The sequence below is a fragment of the Scyliorhinus torazame genome, chromosome 16 (assembly GCF_047496885.1).
Source record: "Scyliorhinus torazame isolate Kashiwa2021f chromosome 16, sScyTor2.1, whole genome shotgun sequence".
In the NCBI taxonomy this organism is placed as follows: domain Eukaryota; kingdom Metazoa; phylum Chordata; class Chondrichthyes; order Carcharhiniformes; family Scyliorhinidae; genus Scyliorhinus; species Scyliorhinus torazame.
The window spans coordinates 56,341,052-56,359,354 of NC_092722.1; the positions used below are offsets into that span (position 1 = coordinate 56,341,052).

The 18,303-nt window shown below is 48.7% G+C and overlaps 2 protein-coding genes across 6 annotated transcripts in view; both read left to right on the forward strand.

Annotated features, from left to right (window-relative positions):
• Nucleotides 1–18,303, forward strand: part of LOC140392826 (centrosomal protein of 104 kDa-like) — a 493,850-nt gene that overhangs the window by 246,807 nt on the left and 228,740 nt on the right. The window lies entirely within an intron of this gene.
• LOC140392473 (centrosomal protein of 104 kDa-like) overlaps nt 5,884–18,303 on the forward strand; it is a 47,251-nt gene continuing 34,831 nt past the window's right edge. Inside the window, exons 1-4 of the mRNA XM_072477714.1 lie at nt 5,884–6,004; nt 6,806–6,875; nt 15,061–15,234; nt 15,482–15,620. Coding sequence (XP_072333815.1) covers nt 15,095–15,234; nt 15,482–15,620 — 279 coding nt within the window. The 5' untranslated portion in view covers nt 5,884–6,004; nt 6,806–6,875; nt 15,061–15,094. The remainder of the gene's footprint in view (nt 6,005–6,805; nt 6,876–15,060; nt 15,235–15,481; nt 15,621–18,303) is intronic.

Here is an 18,303-nt window from a genome sequence, read left to right on the forward strand (position 1 = left end):
GGGCCCCATAACAAACGGCCACCTTCCGACGCCATCTTGCTTCGAGCTTCCCTTCCTTGCCGCTGCTCCAGAGGATCTTCTGCAATCCGGCCGCTATCCTCTCCTTTTTCCATGTGTGTCCGGGGGGATTCCCTTCTGGTTTACCGCACAGTGATTTTGGCCGTTTAAATTGCCGTTGGGGCTCCTATTAAGAGCCCAAAAGTCCGTTCCAATGGGAGGTGCCGAAACGTGCGACTCAGCTGGTCATTGCCGCACCCGGAAGTTCATTTTATAACTTAAACAAAGTACCAGAGCACAGAGTTAGGGCTTACATCCAGCCTGCTTCTGCTCCTGGCAACCCTCTGCACTCATTCCAAGGGGAGTCAGCCAACTTCTAATCCGACCTGCGGATCTTTTTTTAAAAATTTAGCGTATCCATTCATTTTTTCCAATTAAGGGGCAATTTAGTGTGGTAAATCCACCTACCCTGCACATCTTTTGGGTTGTGGGGGCAAACGCGGGGAGAATGTGCAAACTCCACACGGACAGTGACCCAGAGCCGGGATTGAACCTGGGACCTCGGCTCCGTTAGGCAACTGTGCTAACCACTGTGCCACCCCCTGCGGCCCTTTTTAAAGTCTGGGTTTACAAGACAGCAATTCGCAAGTTCTCTGCACACCCCTCTGGAGTGAAATTCTGAGCCACTGCATTTATTTCAGCACAGGAACAAATCCCTGGGCGGGACTCTGGGCCGGAGAATCGTCGCAACTGCGCCACCGGCACACGATTCTCCGAGGAGCGGAGAATCGGCGACATTTGCAGCGTCGCCTTTGGCGTGGCGCCGATTCTCCGGCCTTGATGGGCCGAGCGGAAACGGCAGAGTCCCGCTGGTGCCATCCACACCTGCTCGCAGCCGGAAGGAACTGTGCGCGCAGGGTCGCGGGGGGCGGCGGCCTGTGGGAGGGGGGCTCCTTCAACCGGGGGGCCCTCCGATGGGGGCCCACCAATCAGCAGGCTGGCCTCTCCAGCCCCGGCCGTATTTTGTTATGCGACCGGCCCCGGAACCCGCGCGCCATATTGCGTCAGGGCCGGCTCGTCGAGAAAGTCCCCTGCGCAAGCGCGGGTTGAATTTTGGAGAATCCCGTCCCCTGTCCCCAATAGTATTCAGGCAACTATAAATGGTGCAAAGTATTAAATGAATTAGAATCTATGCTTAATTGAGTACCAGTTACAGTGGGTCATTTTCGTTTGTGTGTGCTGTTTTCTTGTGACAGACAATGTGAACCAGTTTCAGATTAGCCGTAGTAAACAATTTCTCGTAGAAATATTCAACTTTTGTCTTCTTCGATTTCTTTATTGGCAAAAGTGATTATTTCTTGAAGGATTGTTTTCTTCTGAGTCCTGTGGAGAAAATGTTGAACTGGGGATGTTAAAAGAAAATGCAGGTTCTCATGCCTTGTTCACACTTGTACAAATGGAATTTTACAATTACTATAAAAGATTACTCGACTAACCCGTGGTAACAATTCATATGCTAGCCGTGGGAACTTCTGAAGCTTATGCTCAACGGGGAATTCATTTCCAAATATCGCTAGGATGTTGTTGGAGTGAGGAAGGAGGGAAGAGACAGTCATAGGAGCATTCCACATAATTTCCTGCTCTTCTTGTGAGAAACAAGGCTCAAAAAAAGTAAAATCCAAATGCAGTGCTGTTTATGAATGCAGCATTATTGGGCGGCACAGTGGTTAGCACTGTTGCCTCACAGCCCCAAGGACCCGGGTTCAATTCCGGCTTTTGGTACTGTGTGTGTGAGTTTGCATGTTCTCCCCGTATCTGAGTGGGTTTCCTCCGGGTGCTCCCACAGTTCAAAGATGTGCAGGTTAGGTGGACTGGCACTGATTAAATGGCCCCTTAGTGTCCAGGGATGTGCAGGTCAGGTAGGGTTACGGGGATAGGGCAGGGGAGTGGGTGCTCTTTCAGAGTTGGTGCAGACCTGACGGGCCGAATGGCCTCCTTCTGCACTGTCGAGGTTCTATGGATGACAATCAAATTGTGTTTTCTAAAACCAAATCATGCCTGGAGACTTTGGAGCACATTTAACAGGTAGTTGGCCACACAACCCATGCTGATCCCCCAAGATGTGACTTTAATCCGCACTTCTGAACAGGCAAGAGGCTTACCTGCAGGGAATCAGCCGAATCCTTCTTTAAGCATGTATACCTTCCTCTGATTATGTCATCAGGGTCTACTTGCCTTTACAGCCAAGTCATTCCAGCGAGGACTGGATCTGGGACAAGAAATGGCCCAAAAAAAGAGAAGCCATTTTGCTGCAACTAGCGCTGGAGCCCAAGACCATTCTCTGGCTCGCCCTCCTGCTGCCTGAGTTTGGGCCAGCGTGAACATCCTGTCAGCTTCATGCAGGAAGCTGTCAGTGGGTAAATTGGTGAGTTCTAATCTCTTGGGCCTCGTGTAGTCCAAGATGGCCTTTTGTTCCACGGCCCCACTTAAAATCAGGTCTTTTGTTTTTCAGCGGTATAAGGAGGCTTCCCAACAACACAATGAAGAAAAGCTTTCTCATCTTCTACGCATGGTAACTTGTTACAGACAGGAGAGACAGGCAAACTGCAATGATTTCTTCTTTTTAAAGAAATGTATTTTATTCCAAACTTATATAAAAGGCTAAACATAAACAATTCGGGGAGTAAACTCCCCAACATACAACTGTACAGTTTGTACAAAGTTTTCCCTTTTTCACCCCCCTCCCCCCCATGACAAACAGCTCCTCAAACACGGCCACAAGCATCCACCATCGTGCCTCGCAGCCTTCCGAGATATTTCTGAAAAAGCTTATTGAGCTTTTCTAACCCTTTTTACTGTGCAGCGGAGTGTCTATTGAAATCCACCTGGCTTCCACATTTTATCAATTGGGTTACAATGCTTCTGGATGAGGAAAAGGGACATTGTTCCTTTCCCTCCACATTCCTCAATGAACCCGAGGTCTGTCTTTTGGATTTAACTTTCTTTGATTTTTCTTTTTGACATGTCAATTTAATCTAAATAGTGATTGAAGATCTGGTTTAGCACAGGGCTAAATAGCTGGCTTTTAAAGCAGACCAAGACAGGCCAGCAGCACGGTTCAATTCCCGTACCGGCCTCCCCAAACAGGCGCCGGAATGTGGCGACTAGGGGCTTTTCACAGTAACTTCATTTGAAGCCTACTTGTGACAATAAGCGATTTTCATTTCATTTCAAGATTTAAACTTTGTGCGAATTCGGGGCGTCCCCCTCGCAGGAAACCTCACCACTCAATAAAGTTCAAATTGGATTTAATCATCTTATCGATAAACTTTTGATCTAGCTGCCACATGGCACATAGGGGACTACTCCTGTCCCCACTCAAGTTCTATCTTTTTACTTGTCATGACTGGGTGGGACTAGAACCGTCAGGAATCTACTCTCAGAGGTCCGCTTTTCATCGAGCGCAACTTGTAGTAGACACATCTCTTGGCTTGTTGTCAGATTACAAGTCAGTCACTTATTTTTCACACACCTATAAGCACTTTCAGACAACACCCAACGCCTACGTCCCTTAACGAACTACCCACCAACGTTTGACTGCTGGCCAGACCCTGTTCACAGGTTCAGAATTCGTCAGCCGCCGAATACCGTCCGGTCCCTGGGATACGTTTATACTTATAATGTGTAAATGTACTCATCCGGGTCTCTGACGATATCGGTCGGCCGAAGAATCCGAGTCACGGCACCAAACTGCTAGCTGGGGAGAACCAACCTCAAAGAAACTGTGGGCAGAACGGTAGCACAGTGGTTAGCACAGTTGCTTCACAACTTCAGGGTCCGAGGTTCGATTCAAGGATTGGGTTATTGTCTGTGCGGAGTCTGCATGTTCTCCCGTGTCTGCGTGGGGTTTCTCCCACAGTCCAAAGATGTGCAGGTTAGAGGGATTGGCCATAATAAATTGTCCCTGAGTGTCCAAAAAAGTTAGGTGGGTTACTGGGTTACGGGAATAGGGTGGAGGCGTGGGCTTATGTAGGGTGCTCCTTCCAAGGGCCGGTGCAGACTCAATGGGCCAAATGGCCTCCTCTGCACTGTAAATTCTATGAAAATTCTATGAAATCACTCAGAGCTGGTCCTTGCATCAAACGGTTTATTTTGCCGGCGGGGAGATGGCGTCTGTTAAAGAACTAGACCGTCTCTCCACCGAACAAAGGAAAACATCCATTCTTATACATTTTTCTGAACAGCTACACAGCCCATTTCGGCTGGACTTGTCCAATAATATTGGTTATAGATTACATACATTAGTTATACATCCCATTAAATTTGACATTACATAAAGTGGGTTGGTACCTTACCAGCCCCTGACTTTAAGAAGTCACTCATATGGTTTTTTTATCTTTCTTGCCTGCACCTGAGACCTTGGGCTGGCGAGGACGAACAATGCTCCTTGTCCTGTGGATGCTGTTTATCACTTCTCTGCGCATGCCTCCCTTGAATCTCCCATTCAATGCCTTAATATCAATCATCCTTGTCTCCCTGACTATCTCTGCTGTTTGTATGAAATGATATTATTTATACCAGTTTGCAACTTAACCCAGCTAATGGTTGTTCAGGAATGTGGCTAATTCAGCTAAAAGTGGCGATATTTGGCCCTTTGGTGGTGATTTTTTGCGTTTCAGAGAAGCGGAGCTCATGGAGAGGAGGAAGGCCAATGTCTTGGCCTTCGCCTCTCTGATTGCACGGCAACAAATTTTGCTGGAGTGGCAGTCGGCATCGCCACCGGGGGTTGCAGCATGGTTGTGTGACCTGTGTGACTTCCTGCGGTTAGAGAAGATAATATATGAGTTAAGGGGCTCAGCAGGGGAGTTTGAGAAAAGGTGGGGGGATGTTTGTGACCGTGTTTGAGGAGCTGTTCGGCGCAGGGGGATGGGGAGTGGAAAAGGAGAAAAATCTGTACAAACTGTATAGTTGATTGTTGGGAAGAATGTTTCCCGGGTGTTTATTGGCTGTAACCTACTTTGATACAAGTTTGAATAAAATGCATTAAAAAAAAAATTCAGCTAAAAGCCATTTTGTGTCTTCAGTATTGGTAACTCAGCTCAGAGCCATTTTATGTAACTTCTGTTTAACTGTACGTCTGTCCTCTCTGATATTAGTAATTCTTAGGTTATAAAATCACACGCATTGTTTATACACTATCCATTCCTACACATTGCCTCTTATACAGGCATCTAAGCCAGGGTACCTTTACCTAAAATCTTCTTTCTTTTTTTTTTAAAGAATATTTTATTGAAAATTTTTGGTCAACCATCACAGTACATTGTGTATCCTTTACACAATAATATAACAGAATAAATAACAATGACCTTAAAATCTTCTTTCTAAATCTGACTTCAGCAAGGTCCAAGGCTGCCGCTGGTCCCAGAACATTTGACGCGATTTCTGAGCGCAGGTAATTGTGCACTTTCTCGCTCAGTATTGGCGGGCCACGGTTTCCTAACGATATCCGGAAGTTATGGGGGGGTGTGGGCAGTCAAGAAAACAGAATTCAGACCACAACCCTATCAGCCATTATCTTAAGGAATGGCGGAGCAGGCTCGAGGGGCCGAATGGCTTACTCCTGCACGCAAGTCCTAACTGCTGCTGTGAAAATGGCGCGCGTTCCGTACCACGAGGATTCAGAACCTTCCTCCTTGCAGTACCGGCAGTGGAGGTGGTGGCGTTGTGGGTCGGAGCTGCCCGGGCCAGAGAGTGAGCCGAGATATCCGCGGGGATGCGCATGCGTCGCAGCGCCCCAACCCCCCCCCACCCGCGCAACCCCACCCCACCCCGCACAGCCGACAACTCCCAGAAGGCCGGAGACTTGGCGCCTGCGCGCTGCTGGCTGTTGATGCCGGTGGTTATGGAGATGCAGCAGGAGCGGCGGTGGCGGCCGGCGGGGACTGCAGCGCGGAGCGGACTCGCTGGCCGCCTGTTCGTCAGCGCCGCCGCCGCAGCAGCAAACCAGGTCAACTTATTCTCGGTTTTGTAATCTTATTTGTTTTAAAAAGCGCGGACGTTGTAAGATGTTCGACACGATATAATAATGGTCGGCTCCGACCCCCACCCACTCCTCAGGCCGATTCCGAGGCCTCCCTGAGGTTTTCGCCGCTCGCGGAAAGATTTGTGGCACCTCCGGGAGGTCCCGGTCCTCTCCGCTACGGAGGATCCTCAACTCTCCTCTGATGACTCCACGCGTCCTGGGTGGAACCTATCCTGATGTGCGAGAGCCGGGGGGAGGGAGAGGCCCAGGCCCATCCCCAGCCCCAGGCCCATCCCCAGCCCCAGGCCCATCCCCAGGTGAAGGCAGGGCTGCCCCCGCTGCTTCCCAACTTTCGGCTCATTCTCCTTCAGCCGGGGAAGCGTGTTTCACGGTCTTCGCTGCTTCGTCAATTCTCCAGGGAGAAAACTTTTATTTCTCTCGTTAAAACTTTTTTTTTGATGTGGTGGGGGTTGCGTTGGAATTGGATTGAGCCAGTGGCAAGTAATGCGGAGTCAGCAGTGCCATGCTGCCCTGGGCCCAGAGGAGTGCTTTGTGAACTGATGAGGATTCCCCCCCCCCCCCATCGCCTGTTGATTATTATGGGACCTATTCTGCCATTGCGGCGGATCTTGTGTTTAGTTCTAGCATTTTCTGGTGTCTTCTGTCATTTTCATGTATTTTTGGAAATTTGGTGCTCCCTTTGCTGGTAGAAAACTGGTTTAAGGTGCTGTTTCCAGCCAAATGGTTGGCTAAATATTAAAGTTGATGTTTTTTTCCCTCCCCCAGACTGCCCTTTTACAAGCAAAACTATCCGAGACAATTTGCTGGAGGAGGTTGATTTGCCACAGGCAGAAAGGTAATGTAGTGCGATTTGGTTTCATCTTGCGGATGGAACGTTTGACAATTTTGATCTAGTTTATCATAGAAACATAGAATCTCTACAGTGCAGAAGGAGGCCATTCGGCTCACCCAGTCTGGACTGACCCTTCAAAAGCACTCACCCAGGCCCAATCCCTGTCCTATCTCGGTAACCCCACCTAACCTTTGGACACTAAGGGCAATTTAGCACAGCCAATCCACCAAACCTGCACCATCTTTGGACAGTGGGGGGAAACTGGGGCACCCAAGGGAACCCGCGCATTCATGGTAAGAATGTGCCGACTGCACAGCCAGTGACCCAAGGTGGAAATCAAACCCAAGTCTCGGGCTGTGCAGCAACAGTGCTAACCACTGTGCTACCGTGCCGCCCCACGTTTATATAAGGTCGTACCAAAATAGTGCAGGTACGCGAAGTAGAAGAGGTCTGGACTACACAGCCTTGAAATGTGGTGGAGGCAGTTTCAATTGAGGCATTGAAGAGGGCATTAGATGATCTTTTGAAATAATGGGTATGAGGAAAAAAACAGGAGGATGGCACGAAGACATAACGCTCATTTGTAGAGCCAGTGCAGATGCGATGGGCCAAGTTGCTTCCTGTGCTGTAGACCTTTTTGCATGTTGAGTTTTTTGACTCAACTGAAGCAGTTATAAAGAAGTATAGTTTTATTTTTAACATGCATATGACATTTTAAAGTCATACAAAAATGACTCTAACCTTTTGTATGTGTTACAATGTTTTTGCAGAAACACTTCAAAGCACACATCAGTTATTAGCTCAGTAATCATTTGTCCATGTGTGTATAGGAGTTGTTGCTACTTAGAGACATCTTTGAGAGTGAATGGGTGCTCTCCTAGATTGTGAGTAAGAAAGTGAATGAAACTTGATATGAAAATGTGAATTAAATTTTGAACATAGAACATACAATGCAGAAGGAGGCCCATCGGTTCAGCACCGACCCACTTAAACCTTCACTTCCACTCTATCCCCCTAACCCAATAACCCCTCCTAACTTTTTTGGACACTGCGGGTAATTTATTTAATAGAAATCATAGAACTTACAGTGCTGAAGGAGGCCATTCGGCCCATCGAGTCTGCACCGGCTCTTGGAAAGAGCACCCTACCCAAGGTCAGCACCTCCACCCTATCCCCATAACCCAGTAATCCCACCCAACACTAAGGGCAATTTTGGACACTAACGGCAATTTATCATGGCCAATCCACCTAACCTGCACATCTTTGGACTGTCGGAGGAAACCCACGCACACACGGGGAGGATGTGCAGACTCAGCACAGACAGTGACCCAAGCCGGAATCGAACCTGGGACCCTGGAGCTGTGAAGCAATTGTGCTATCCACAATGCTACCGTGCTGCAATTTAGCATTGCCAATCCACTGAACCTGCACGTCTTTGTAGTAACGTCACAGAACAGATTATAATAAAGTAAGCAAAATCGCCATAGTCCAAGATGACTATAGGCTGCTTTTCCCTTTGAGGGGTAGAGCTGACTGGTGGTGATTGTATCTGAGGACCACCACTCCTCGGGTGAGGGCAAGGTTGAGAAGGTAGGCCGACAAAAATAATCTCAGCCGGGACAAGAATTGAACCTGCGCTGTTGGCCTTGCTCTGCATCACAAACCAGCAAGATTGAGCAACTCGAATAATAGATATAACAGTGGATGAGCAACGACAAACATTAAAAAAAAACTGTTTAATGTTACCATCCCCAGAGAGACCAATAACTTTTAAAAATAAATATTTGAATTCCTAGTGAATGACATAACCAAATGACAAGATTTAAGGTTTTGACTGTAACATTCTGTAAACGCTTTATTTCGGCAACTTGCACTCATTTTTTCCAAATAAGGGGCAATTTAGCGTGGCCAATCCGCCTAACCTGCACATCTTTGGGTTGTGGGGGCGAAACATGTGCAAACTCCACATGGACAGTGACCCAGAGCCGGGATCGAACCTGGGATCTTGACGCTGTGAGGCAGCAGTGCTATCCACTGCGCCACCGTGCTACTCTGCAGGCTGACAAATTGATAGAGATGTTAAAACAAAGGAACCTCTCTTCCACCAAATGGTTTGGTTTCAGAAAAAGTATCCTTATATAAATTTTATTAATAATAAAATTAACATATCAATTATCCTTAACTTTAAACTTTTTCTTTGATCTGAAAGGTATATGGATATTTCAAAACTTCTTGTTTCAGCTGTCGAAGCTTTCTCTGATCTGGACAATTTACATTAATATAAACCCTCATAGACAGTCTTTCTCCTCAAGGTAGTTAACACGACTTCCATTGTTTAATTCTTAGCGCTTGCTAAATTGCTGGCAAACGTGCTGGCTACGACGATCGAGGACTGTGTCCCGGGGGTGATTCACGAGGACCAGACGGGATTTGTAAAGGGTAGACAGCTAAACACCAATGTGCGGCGGCTCCTAAACATGATAATGATGCAATCGGTGGAGGGAGAGGTGGAGATAGTGGCGGCTATGGACGCGGAGAAGGCCTTTGACCGAGTAGAGTGGGAGTACCTCTGGGAAGTGCTGCGTAGGTTTGGGTTCGGGGGAGGGTTTATTAGTTGGGTTAAGCTCCTATACAGAGCCCCAGTGGCGAGTGTGGTTACGAATCGGCGGAGGTCGGAGTATTTTCGGCTGTATCGTGGGACGAGGCAGGGGTGTCCCTGTTGTTTGCATTAGCAATTGAACCCTTGGCCATGTAATTAAGGGAGTCTAGGAAATGGAGAGGGGTGGTCAGAGGGGGAGAGGAGCATCGAGTGTCGCTTTATGCAGGCGACCTGTTGCTGTATGTGGCGGATCCAGTGGAGGGGATGGTGGAGGTCATGCAGACTCTAAGGGAGTTTGGGGATTTTTCGGGCTATAAGCTCAATGTAGGGAAGAGTGAGCTTTTTGTAGTACAGTCAGGAGACAAGGAAAGGGGGATAGACAATCTACTGCTGAGGAGGGCGGAAAGGAGCTTTCGGTACCTGGGGATCCAACTAGCTAGGAGTTGGGGGGGCCCTACATAAACTGAATCTGACGAGGCTGGTGGAGCAGATGGAGGAGGACTTCAAACGATGGGACATGTTGCCGCTCTCGCTAGCGGGTAGAGTGCAGTCGGTCAAAATGGTGGTCCTCCCGAGGTTTCTTTTTGTGTTCCAGTGCCTTCCAATTGTAATCACCAAGGCCTTTTTTAAGAGGGTAGGCAGGAGTATTATGGGTTGTGTGTGGGCGAATAAGACCCCGAGGGTAAGGAGAGGGTTTCTGGAGCGCAGTAGGGGCTGAGGAGGGTTGGCGCTGCCGAATCTGGGTGGCTACTACTGGGCAGCAAATGTGGCGATGATCCGTAAGTGGGTGATGGAGGGAGAGGGGGCGGCATGGAAGAGGTTGGAGATGGCGTCCTGCAAGGAAACGAGCCTGGGGGCGCTGGAGACGGCACAGGGGTGCAATAAGAGCCCCGGTGTGGTCCCCGATCAGGGGTAACCATCGGTTTGTCCCAGGGAGGATGGACGGGGGTTTCAGAGCTGGCATTGAGCAGGGATTAGAAGAATGGGGGAACCTGTTCATTGATGGGACGTTTGCGAGCCTAGGGGCACTGGAGGAGAAGTTTGGGCTACCCCCGGGAAATACTTTCAGATACATGCAGGTGAGGGAATTCCCGTTGCTCCCGGCACAGGAGATTCAAGACAGGGTGATCTCTGGTGTATGGGTCGGAGAGGGCAAGGTGTCGGCAATATACCAGGAGATGAAAGAAGAGGGGGAGGTGTTGGTAGAGGAGCTGAAGGGTAAATGGGAAGAGGAGCTGGGGGAGGAGATTGAGGAGGGGCTATGGGCTGATGCCCTAAGTAGGATTAATTCCTCTTCTTCGTGTCCCAGGCTTAGCCTGATACAATTTAAGGTGGTTCATAGAGCGCACATGACGGGGGTGAGGCTGAGTAAGTTGTTTGGGGTAGAGGACAGATGTGGGAGGTGCTCAGGAAGTCGGCAAACCATGTCCATATGTTTTGGTCATGCCCGGCACTGGAGGGGAGTGGCGGGAACAGTATCTAAGGTGGTGAAAGTCCGGGTCAAGCCAAGCTGGGGGCTAGCACTATTTGGAGCAGTGGACGAGCCGGGAGTGCAGGAGGCGAAAGAGGCCGGCATTCTGGCCTTTGCGTCCCCGGCGAATGATCTTGCTAATGTGGAAGGAGGCGAAGCCCCCCAGCGTGGAGGCCTGGATAAATGATATGGCAAGGTTTATCAAGCTGGAGAGGATAAAGTTTGCCTTGAGAGGGTCTGCGCAGGGGTTCTACAGGCGGTGGCAACCGTTCCTAGACTATGTCTTGCGGAGAGTTAGATGAAGGTCGGTCAGCAGCAGCAGCAACCCGGGGTGGGGGGGAGGTCTGTCTGTGGGATATTTGAGCAAGAAAATACATGAAGGATCTGGAAAACTGACATGTACGGGAGGAATCCAATGTACAAAGCTCTGTAACATATCGTTTTACCATGTTCATGTCTTGCTATGAGCGCTTTCTTTCTTTTTGTTACGGGGGGGGCGGGGTGGGGTGTTGTTTGTAAGGGTGAAAAATTGTGTTAAAAATCTTAATAAATATATTTTTAAAAAAACTTTTAGCACTTCACACCATGGCATCACTGATATAATATTGATCTGTAGTTACCCCAGGACCTGTCTGCCAGCTCCTCGGATCAAGCGTTCTTCGTTTATTCTAAAAATAATTATATATGCATTTTTAACTGAAGGCATTATGTAACTGCAAGACTTTCTAAGTGATATATCAGTAATAAAAATGGACAGATCTATACTGACCTCCGTGACCTCTTGTAGCATAGAGTTCCAGAATGCCACACAAAATTGGATTTGTTACAGTAAGCTCCTCTGGCCATGAAGATGGATATAATTCAAATGAACTGATGGTGCATGCGCCAACAGTGAATGGGTGGCGTTCTCCAAGGTAAGGAAGAGAGCAAAATACTGCTAATAATTCTTAGCAAGGTTAAGGTTTCATATATGATAGTGTTCTTTTGCTTGTGAATGCTTGTCTTGTAGTCTAGATCATGTTAATTCTAGCTGTACGTCAGAGTTCTATTACAGTTTATCAGACCCTGGGTTCCTTTGGAAAAATGAATATTTACTAAATTGTCCGGAAGTGACGTGATTCCAAATTGACAATCCAGCTTCATTGGGGTCAGACCGAATCATAGAATCCTTACAGTGCAGAAGGGAGGCCATTCGGCCCATTGAGTCTGCACTGGCCTCTGCTCCAATTGGGCCCCTACCTAAGCCCAATTCCCCGTAACTCCACCTAACCCATTGGACACTAAGGGGCAATATTAGCGTGGCCAATCCACCTAACCTGCATATCTTTAGACAGTGGGAGGAAACCAGAGCACCCGGAGGAAATGCATGGGGAGACTGTGCAAACTCCACAGTTACCCGAGGTCAGAATCAAACCTGGGTCCCTGGTGCGGTGAGGCCACCGTGCCACCCAACAGTATAGCCTGTAATACGTAGAGATTTTTTTTTGTTTCATAATCCCCAATGACCACCCAGAACTGAGACATATAATGCTGATGGGGAGAAACGAGGGAAGTCTCAGCCCTTGAATGGTCTCGAACCACCAACCTTTCGGTTAACAGCTGAACGTGCTGACCAATTGTGCCACAGAGACTTAATGGTCTAAATATGTTTTACAGCTGCATTTGATTGTTCATCTAACAATGTTCAGATTTCAATTAGTTTCTTGGGTAATTTGGCAAGATGGCTTCTGGTATTGATTTGTACATTGTTAACGTAAACATTTAGCCTCACTAAGTTAACAATTCAATGCAAAAATAATTGCCAGAAGAAGACTTGGAATAGCCAAGCAACAAGGACATGGCTCTCCAGATCAGTCTGAGTTTAAAGAATAGAACTTTAGGGCATTTAGAAATGTTCATTTACAATATTAATGATGTTTTGAATCTTAATTTAAGAAAAATTAGATTTCAATTTGTGCCTATATTTTGGCTCGCGTTTGTGAAATACCAGTTGGAGGCCAGACATATCTGTACAAGGAGAGAACATCTGAAATCGTAGCTATGTTATTCTCATGCTTTACGTGGCACTGTTCAGGAACAGCTTTAGGGGAGGATATTTGTTTGCATGAATTTGGTGAATGACATTTACAAATAAAGGGAATTGTAAGAAAATAATTTCCTGTGTGTGGGGGGGGGCAAAAAAACTTGCATCTTCAACAATGTCTACAACATAGAATTTACAGTGCAGAAGGAGGCCATTCGGACCATCGGGTCTGCACCGTCCCATACAAAGAGCACCCTACTGAAGCCCACGTATCTACCCTAACCCAGTAACCTTCACTTAACATTTTTTGGACACTAAGGGCAATTTAGCATGGCCAATCCACCTAACCCGCACATCTTTTGACTGTGGAAGGAAACCGGAGCACCCGGAGGAAACCCACGCAGACATGGAGAGAACGTGCGGACCCCGCACAGACACTGACCCAAGCCGGGAATAGAACCTGACCCTGGAGCTGTGAAGTAACTGTGCTAACCACTGCTACCGTGCTGCCCCACGGAGTTTGCACTTTCTCCTCGTGTCTGCGTGGGCTTCCTCCGGGTGCTCCAGTTTCCTCCCACAATCCAACGATGTGCAGGTTAGGTGAATTGGACATGCTAAATTGCCTAAAGGTTAGGTGGGATTACGGGGTTAGGAGTGGGGGATTGGGCCTTGGTAGGGTGCTCTATAGCAAAGGCCTGTGCAGACTGAATGGCCTCCTGTGATACAGTAGGGATTCTATGAATCTCAGAAGACAGGTTGAAACCCTGTGAGGTGGGCCATTGTAAAAGCTTTCTGAGTGAAAGTAATGTTTGGAATCACAAAAAAGGATCTTCAAAGGTGGAGAATGGAAACTCTCGTGAGAAAGATAGTTTCAGTGAGATCGGTTGATTCACATTGAGACTAACGTTTTGAGTCTGCATGGCTCCTTGTCAAAACTAGAGAATCAAATTCCGGAGAAATTGTGTGATATGAATATTAAGGTCTCCCGCGTTCTCAGTACTCAAAATGCATGTTCAAACCTAAACATAGAATGTGGAAGCATATATGTGCACTGTCTTCTCTAGTTTTTCTCTATTCTCCTTGTGGAGATCCTGACTTTGCAAGAGTAATAGTGCCACTTTTGTGTAAATGTCTTGCACAAGTAGTTCTGTCAGCAGTGAATGAGCACTAGGCTACCTGATTTATTAAAAAAATAATAATTTGGAGTACCCAATTCATTTTTTCCAATTGAGGGCAAATTAGCGTGGCAAATCCACCTAGTCTGCACATCTTTGCGTTGTGCGGACGAAACCCACACAAACACAGCGAAAATGTACAAAATCCATGCAGACAGTGACAGGGCTGGGATCGAACCTGGGAACTTGGCACCTTGCTGCCCAAGGCTGCCTGATTTACTTGCAGAATAACTGAGCCCAATACTGCTCCTGGCTAACATTCATGGACACGAAGTATGTCCTGAGGGATGCCAATAGTTAGGGATCAGCAGTCGGAAGATGGGTATTTTAATTTTGGCCATTGCTCAGGGATGTTTAAACCAAATGCAGTATCCACATTTGTGCCTTTGACACTTCTATTAAAGGTCCATGATGTGGAGATGCAGGTGTTGGACTGCGGTGGGCACACTAAGAAGTCCTACAACACCAGGTTAAAGTCCATAATTTGGTTTGTTTAGGTTCTGCCTCTACCAACAAGAGATTGTCCTGCAAATGGTGGGGTGTTGAATTCGCAAGCTGCAGTTGCTTGCACACCAGTACTTAAATTTACTTGCGGCACAGCTGGGCCGAATTCTGCGCCCAGCTAATAGTCATGGTCACCAAGTTATGTCTTGAATAGAGGTGCCAGTAGATGGGGATTAGTAATTGGAAGATGGGTATTTTTATTTTAGTCATTGCTCAGGGATGTTTAGACCCAAATGCAGCATCTGCATTTGTGCCTTTGACACTTCTATCAAAGATACATCCTTTCTGTGAGCCTTTGTGGATGCCGTCCGTGATTACTTACACAATATTATAGTCCACACATTTTAAAATCTAGCTCAAATTTGTTTTTGCTGCATATTCCTAAACTATTTTTTCCTATAATATTGTTTATTTAGGTTTTGCCTCTACCCTCAAGAGATTGTCCTGCAAATGGTGGAGCGGTGTCGAATTCGCAAGCTGCAGTTACTTGCACACCAGTACTTAATTTCTACAAAAATTGAATTTTACATCAGCGACAGTCTTCCAGATCACCTTGGGTCCCACCATGTGGAGAGATTCCGCAGACTCGGGTATGGGTAAATAAGATCTCAATGACAGATTAACAATAGGTCTCAAAGTTGTTGTCATTATATACACTGTCACTTGTGCTGATTCCTTATTCCTCAAAGCGCCCATCATTCACCTAGCCCAGCTCTTGCTTTGTTCTGGCATCAAACTGAAAGCTTTTGCAACCTGAATACAAGTTTTTGGAGATTTTATCAAGTGCTCAATATCTCATACAATGTTGATGCATATAATAATCTGCTGTTCTTGCAGGTATGTTTCCCTCTCGGATAACCAAAAAACAGGATTCAAAGCCCGGGAACTTAAGTCTGTCCATGTTGACGCAATTGGGCAATATCTGAAATTAACGTTCCACAAGAACCATGTCAACAGATATAACTTGTACAATCAGGTAACAGTTCATTAACTTTTTACATAGACTTGTAAACATCTAGTGAAGGCCTACTTCTGGTTGCGGCTATGCGGAGCTAAGCCGCATGATTCGGCAGCTCCCGCTATTACGGACTTTCGGGCTCGTTAGAGGAGTCCCAACGGAATTTTTTTCGAAGACAACCCGTGGGGAAGGGAAGAGAGAGGTCCCCCTCCAACTTGTATGGACCGGACCAGAAGTGAAACGGCCAGAAAAGCGGCATTGGAGAAGCGAGGGGGGAAAAAAACAAAACGGCGACGGCCGGGGACAAAGCGGAGTGCGGGCTGGAGTTGCAGGAGTTCATCAAGCGCTGCTTCGAGGAGCTGCGGAAGGAGATGCTGGCGCCTATGATGTTGGCCATTGAAGGACTAGGGATGACCCAGAAGGCCCACGAGGTAAAGATCCAGGAGGTACAGAAAAGAGTCAGTGAGAATGAGGACGAGCTCTTGGGCCTGGCGGTGAGAGTGGAGCAGCACGAGGCGCTACACAAGAGGTGGGCGGGAAGACTTGAAGACCTGGAGAACAGGTCGAGGAGAAAGAATCTGCGGATCCTGGGTCTCCCTGAAGGAGTGGAGGGGGCCGATGCCGGGGCATACGCGAGCACGATGCTCGGGGCGATGATGGGCGCGGAGGACCCTTCGAGGTCGCTGGACGGGGCACACCGGGTGCTGGCAAGGAGGCCCAAGGCAAATGAGCCGCCAAGGGCGATGGTGGTGAGATTTCACCGGTTCACGGACAGAGAGAGGGTCCTGAAATGGGCCAAGAAGGAGCGGAGCAGTAAGTGGGACAATGCAGAGATCCGAATATACCCGGACTGGAGTACGGAGGTTGCAAAGCGGAGAGTGGGTTTCAACCGGGCCAAAGCGGTGTTGCACCGGAAAGGAGTGAAATTCGCAATGCTGCAGCCAGCGCGACTGTGGGTCACATACAAAGACCCACACTATTATCTCGAAACGCCTGAAGAGGCGTGGACCTTCATACAAACCGTAAAGTTGGACTCTAACTGAGGGTTTGTGAGGGTGGGGGGGATATTTGAGGTTTGATGTGTGATGGTTGTTGTATATAGGGGGTCAATCACGCGCAGGAAATGTTACATGGGCTGGGGGAGAGAGACAAGGCCGCGACAGGAGCTGCGCCAGAGGGAGCGGGGCGGGCTTTGGAAAGCGCGGGGTTTTTCCTGCGCATGGGAAGAAAGGCGGGAAGGGGAAAGAAGGAACGCATACTGATTGGGACACTCCCACACGGGGAGGTCAATGGGACGGCGGGGGAAGCAGGTGTCAGCTGACTTACTGGAGTGATATGGGGGGAGCAAAAAAGCTAGACGGGTCTAGCGGGGGGGAGGGAAGGGTTGCTGCTGCACTGGCCGAAAGGGAATGGGACACAGAAGAGGTGGTCGGGGCGGGGGTCCCCCAGCTGGGGGACTGGAGAGTGAGGGAGGCGCGGACACGGGACTGGCCTAGAAACGGAGATGGCTAGTCGGTTGGGGGGGGGGGGGGGGGGGGCTGAGAGCCCCTCCAATCCGGCTGATAACGTGGAACGTGAGGGGCCTGAATGGGCCGGTGAAGAGTGCCCAAGTGTTCGCGCACTTAAAGGGACTGAAGGCGGACGTGGCCATGCTCCAAGAGACACATCTGAAGGTGGCGGACCAGGTCAGGTTAAGAAAGGGATGGGTAGGGCAGGTATTCCACTCGGGACTGGACGCGAAGAATAGAGGGGTGGCAATATTGGTGGGAAAGCGGGTGTCATTAGAGTCCAAGATTCGTAGTGGATAATGGAGGGCGATATGTGATGGTGAGCGGAAGGTTGCAAGGGACGTGGGTGGTGTTGGTAAATGTATACACCCCGAACTGGGATGATGCTGGATTCATGAAGCGCATGTTGGGGTGCATTCCGGACCTGGAGGTAGGAGGCCTGATAATGGGAGAGGACTTCAATACAGTGTTGGGCCCAGCACTGGACTGCTCCAGATCAAGGACTGGAAAGAGGCCGGCGGCGGCCAAGGTTCTTAGGGGGATTATGGATCAGATGGGGGGAGTGGACCCATGGAGGTTTGCAAGGCCGCAGGCCAGGGAATTTTCTTTTTTCTCCCATGTGCACAAAGCCTACTCCCGGATAGATTTTTTTGTTCTGGGCAGGGCGCTCATCCCGAGGGTGGAGGGGATGGAATATTTGGCCATAGCCGTTTCGGATCACGCCCCGCACTGGGTGGAACTGGAGCTGGGAGAGGAGAGGGACCAACGCCCGCTGTGGCGGCTGGATGTGGGACTGCTGGCAGATGAGGTGGTGTGTGGGAAGGTGAGGGGGTGCATCGGAGGGTACGTGGAGGCCAACGACAACGGGGAGGTGCGGGTGGGGGTGGTATGGGAGGCGTTGAAGGCGGTGATCAGGGGAGAGTTAATCTCCATCAAGGCTCATAGGGAGAAGACAGAGGACATGGAAAGGGAGAGGTTAGTTGGGGAGATTTTGAGAGTGGACAGGAGATACGCAGAGGCCCCGGAGGAGAGATTACCTGGGGAAAGGCGACGGCTCCAGACGGAGTTTGACCTGTTGACCACAGGGAAGGCGGAGGCACAGTGGAGGAAGGCGCAGGGGGCGACCTAAGAGTATGGAGAAAGGGCTAGTCGGATGCTGGCACACCAGCTCCGTAAAAGGACGGCAGCGAGGG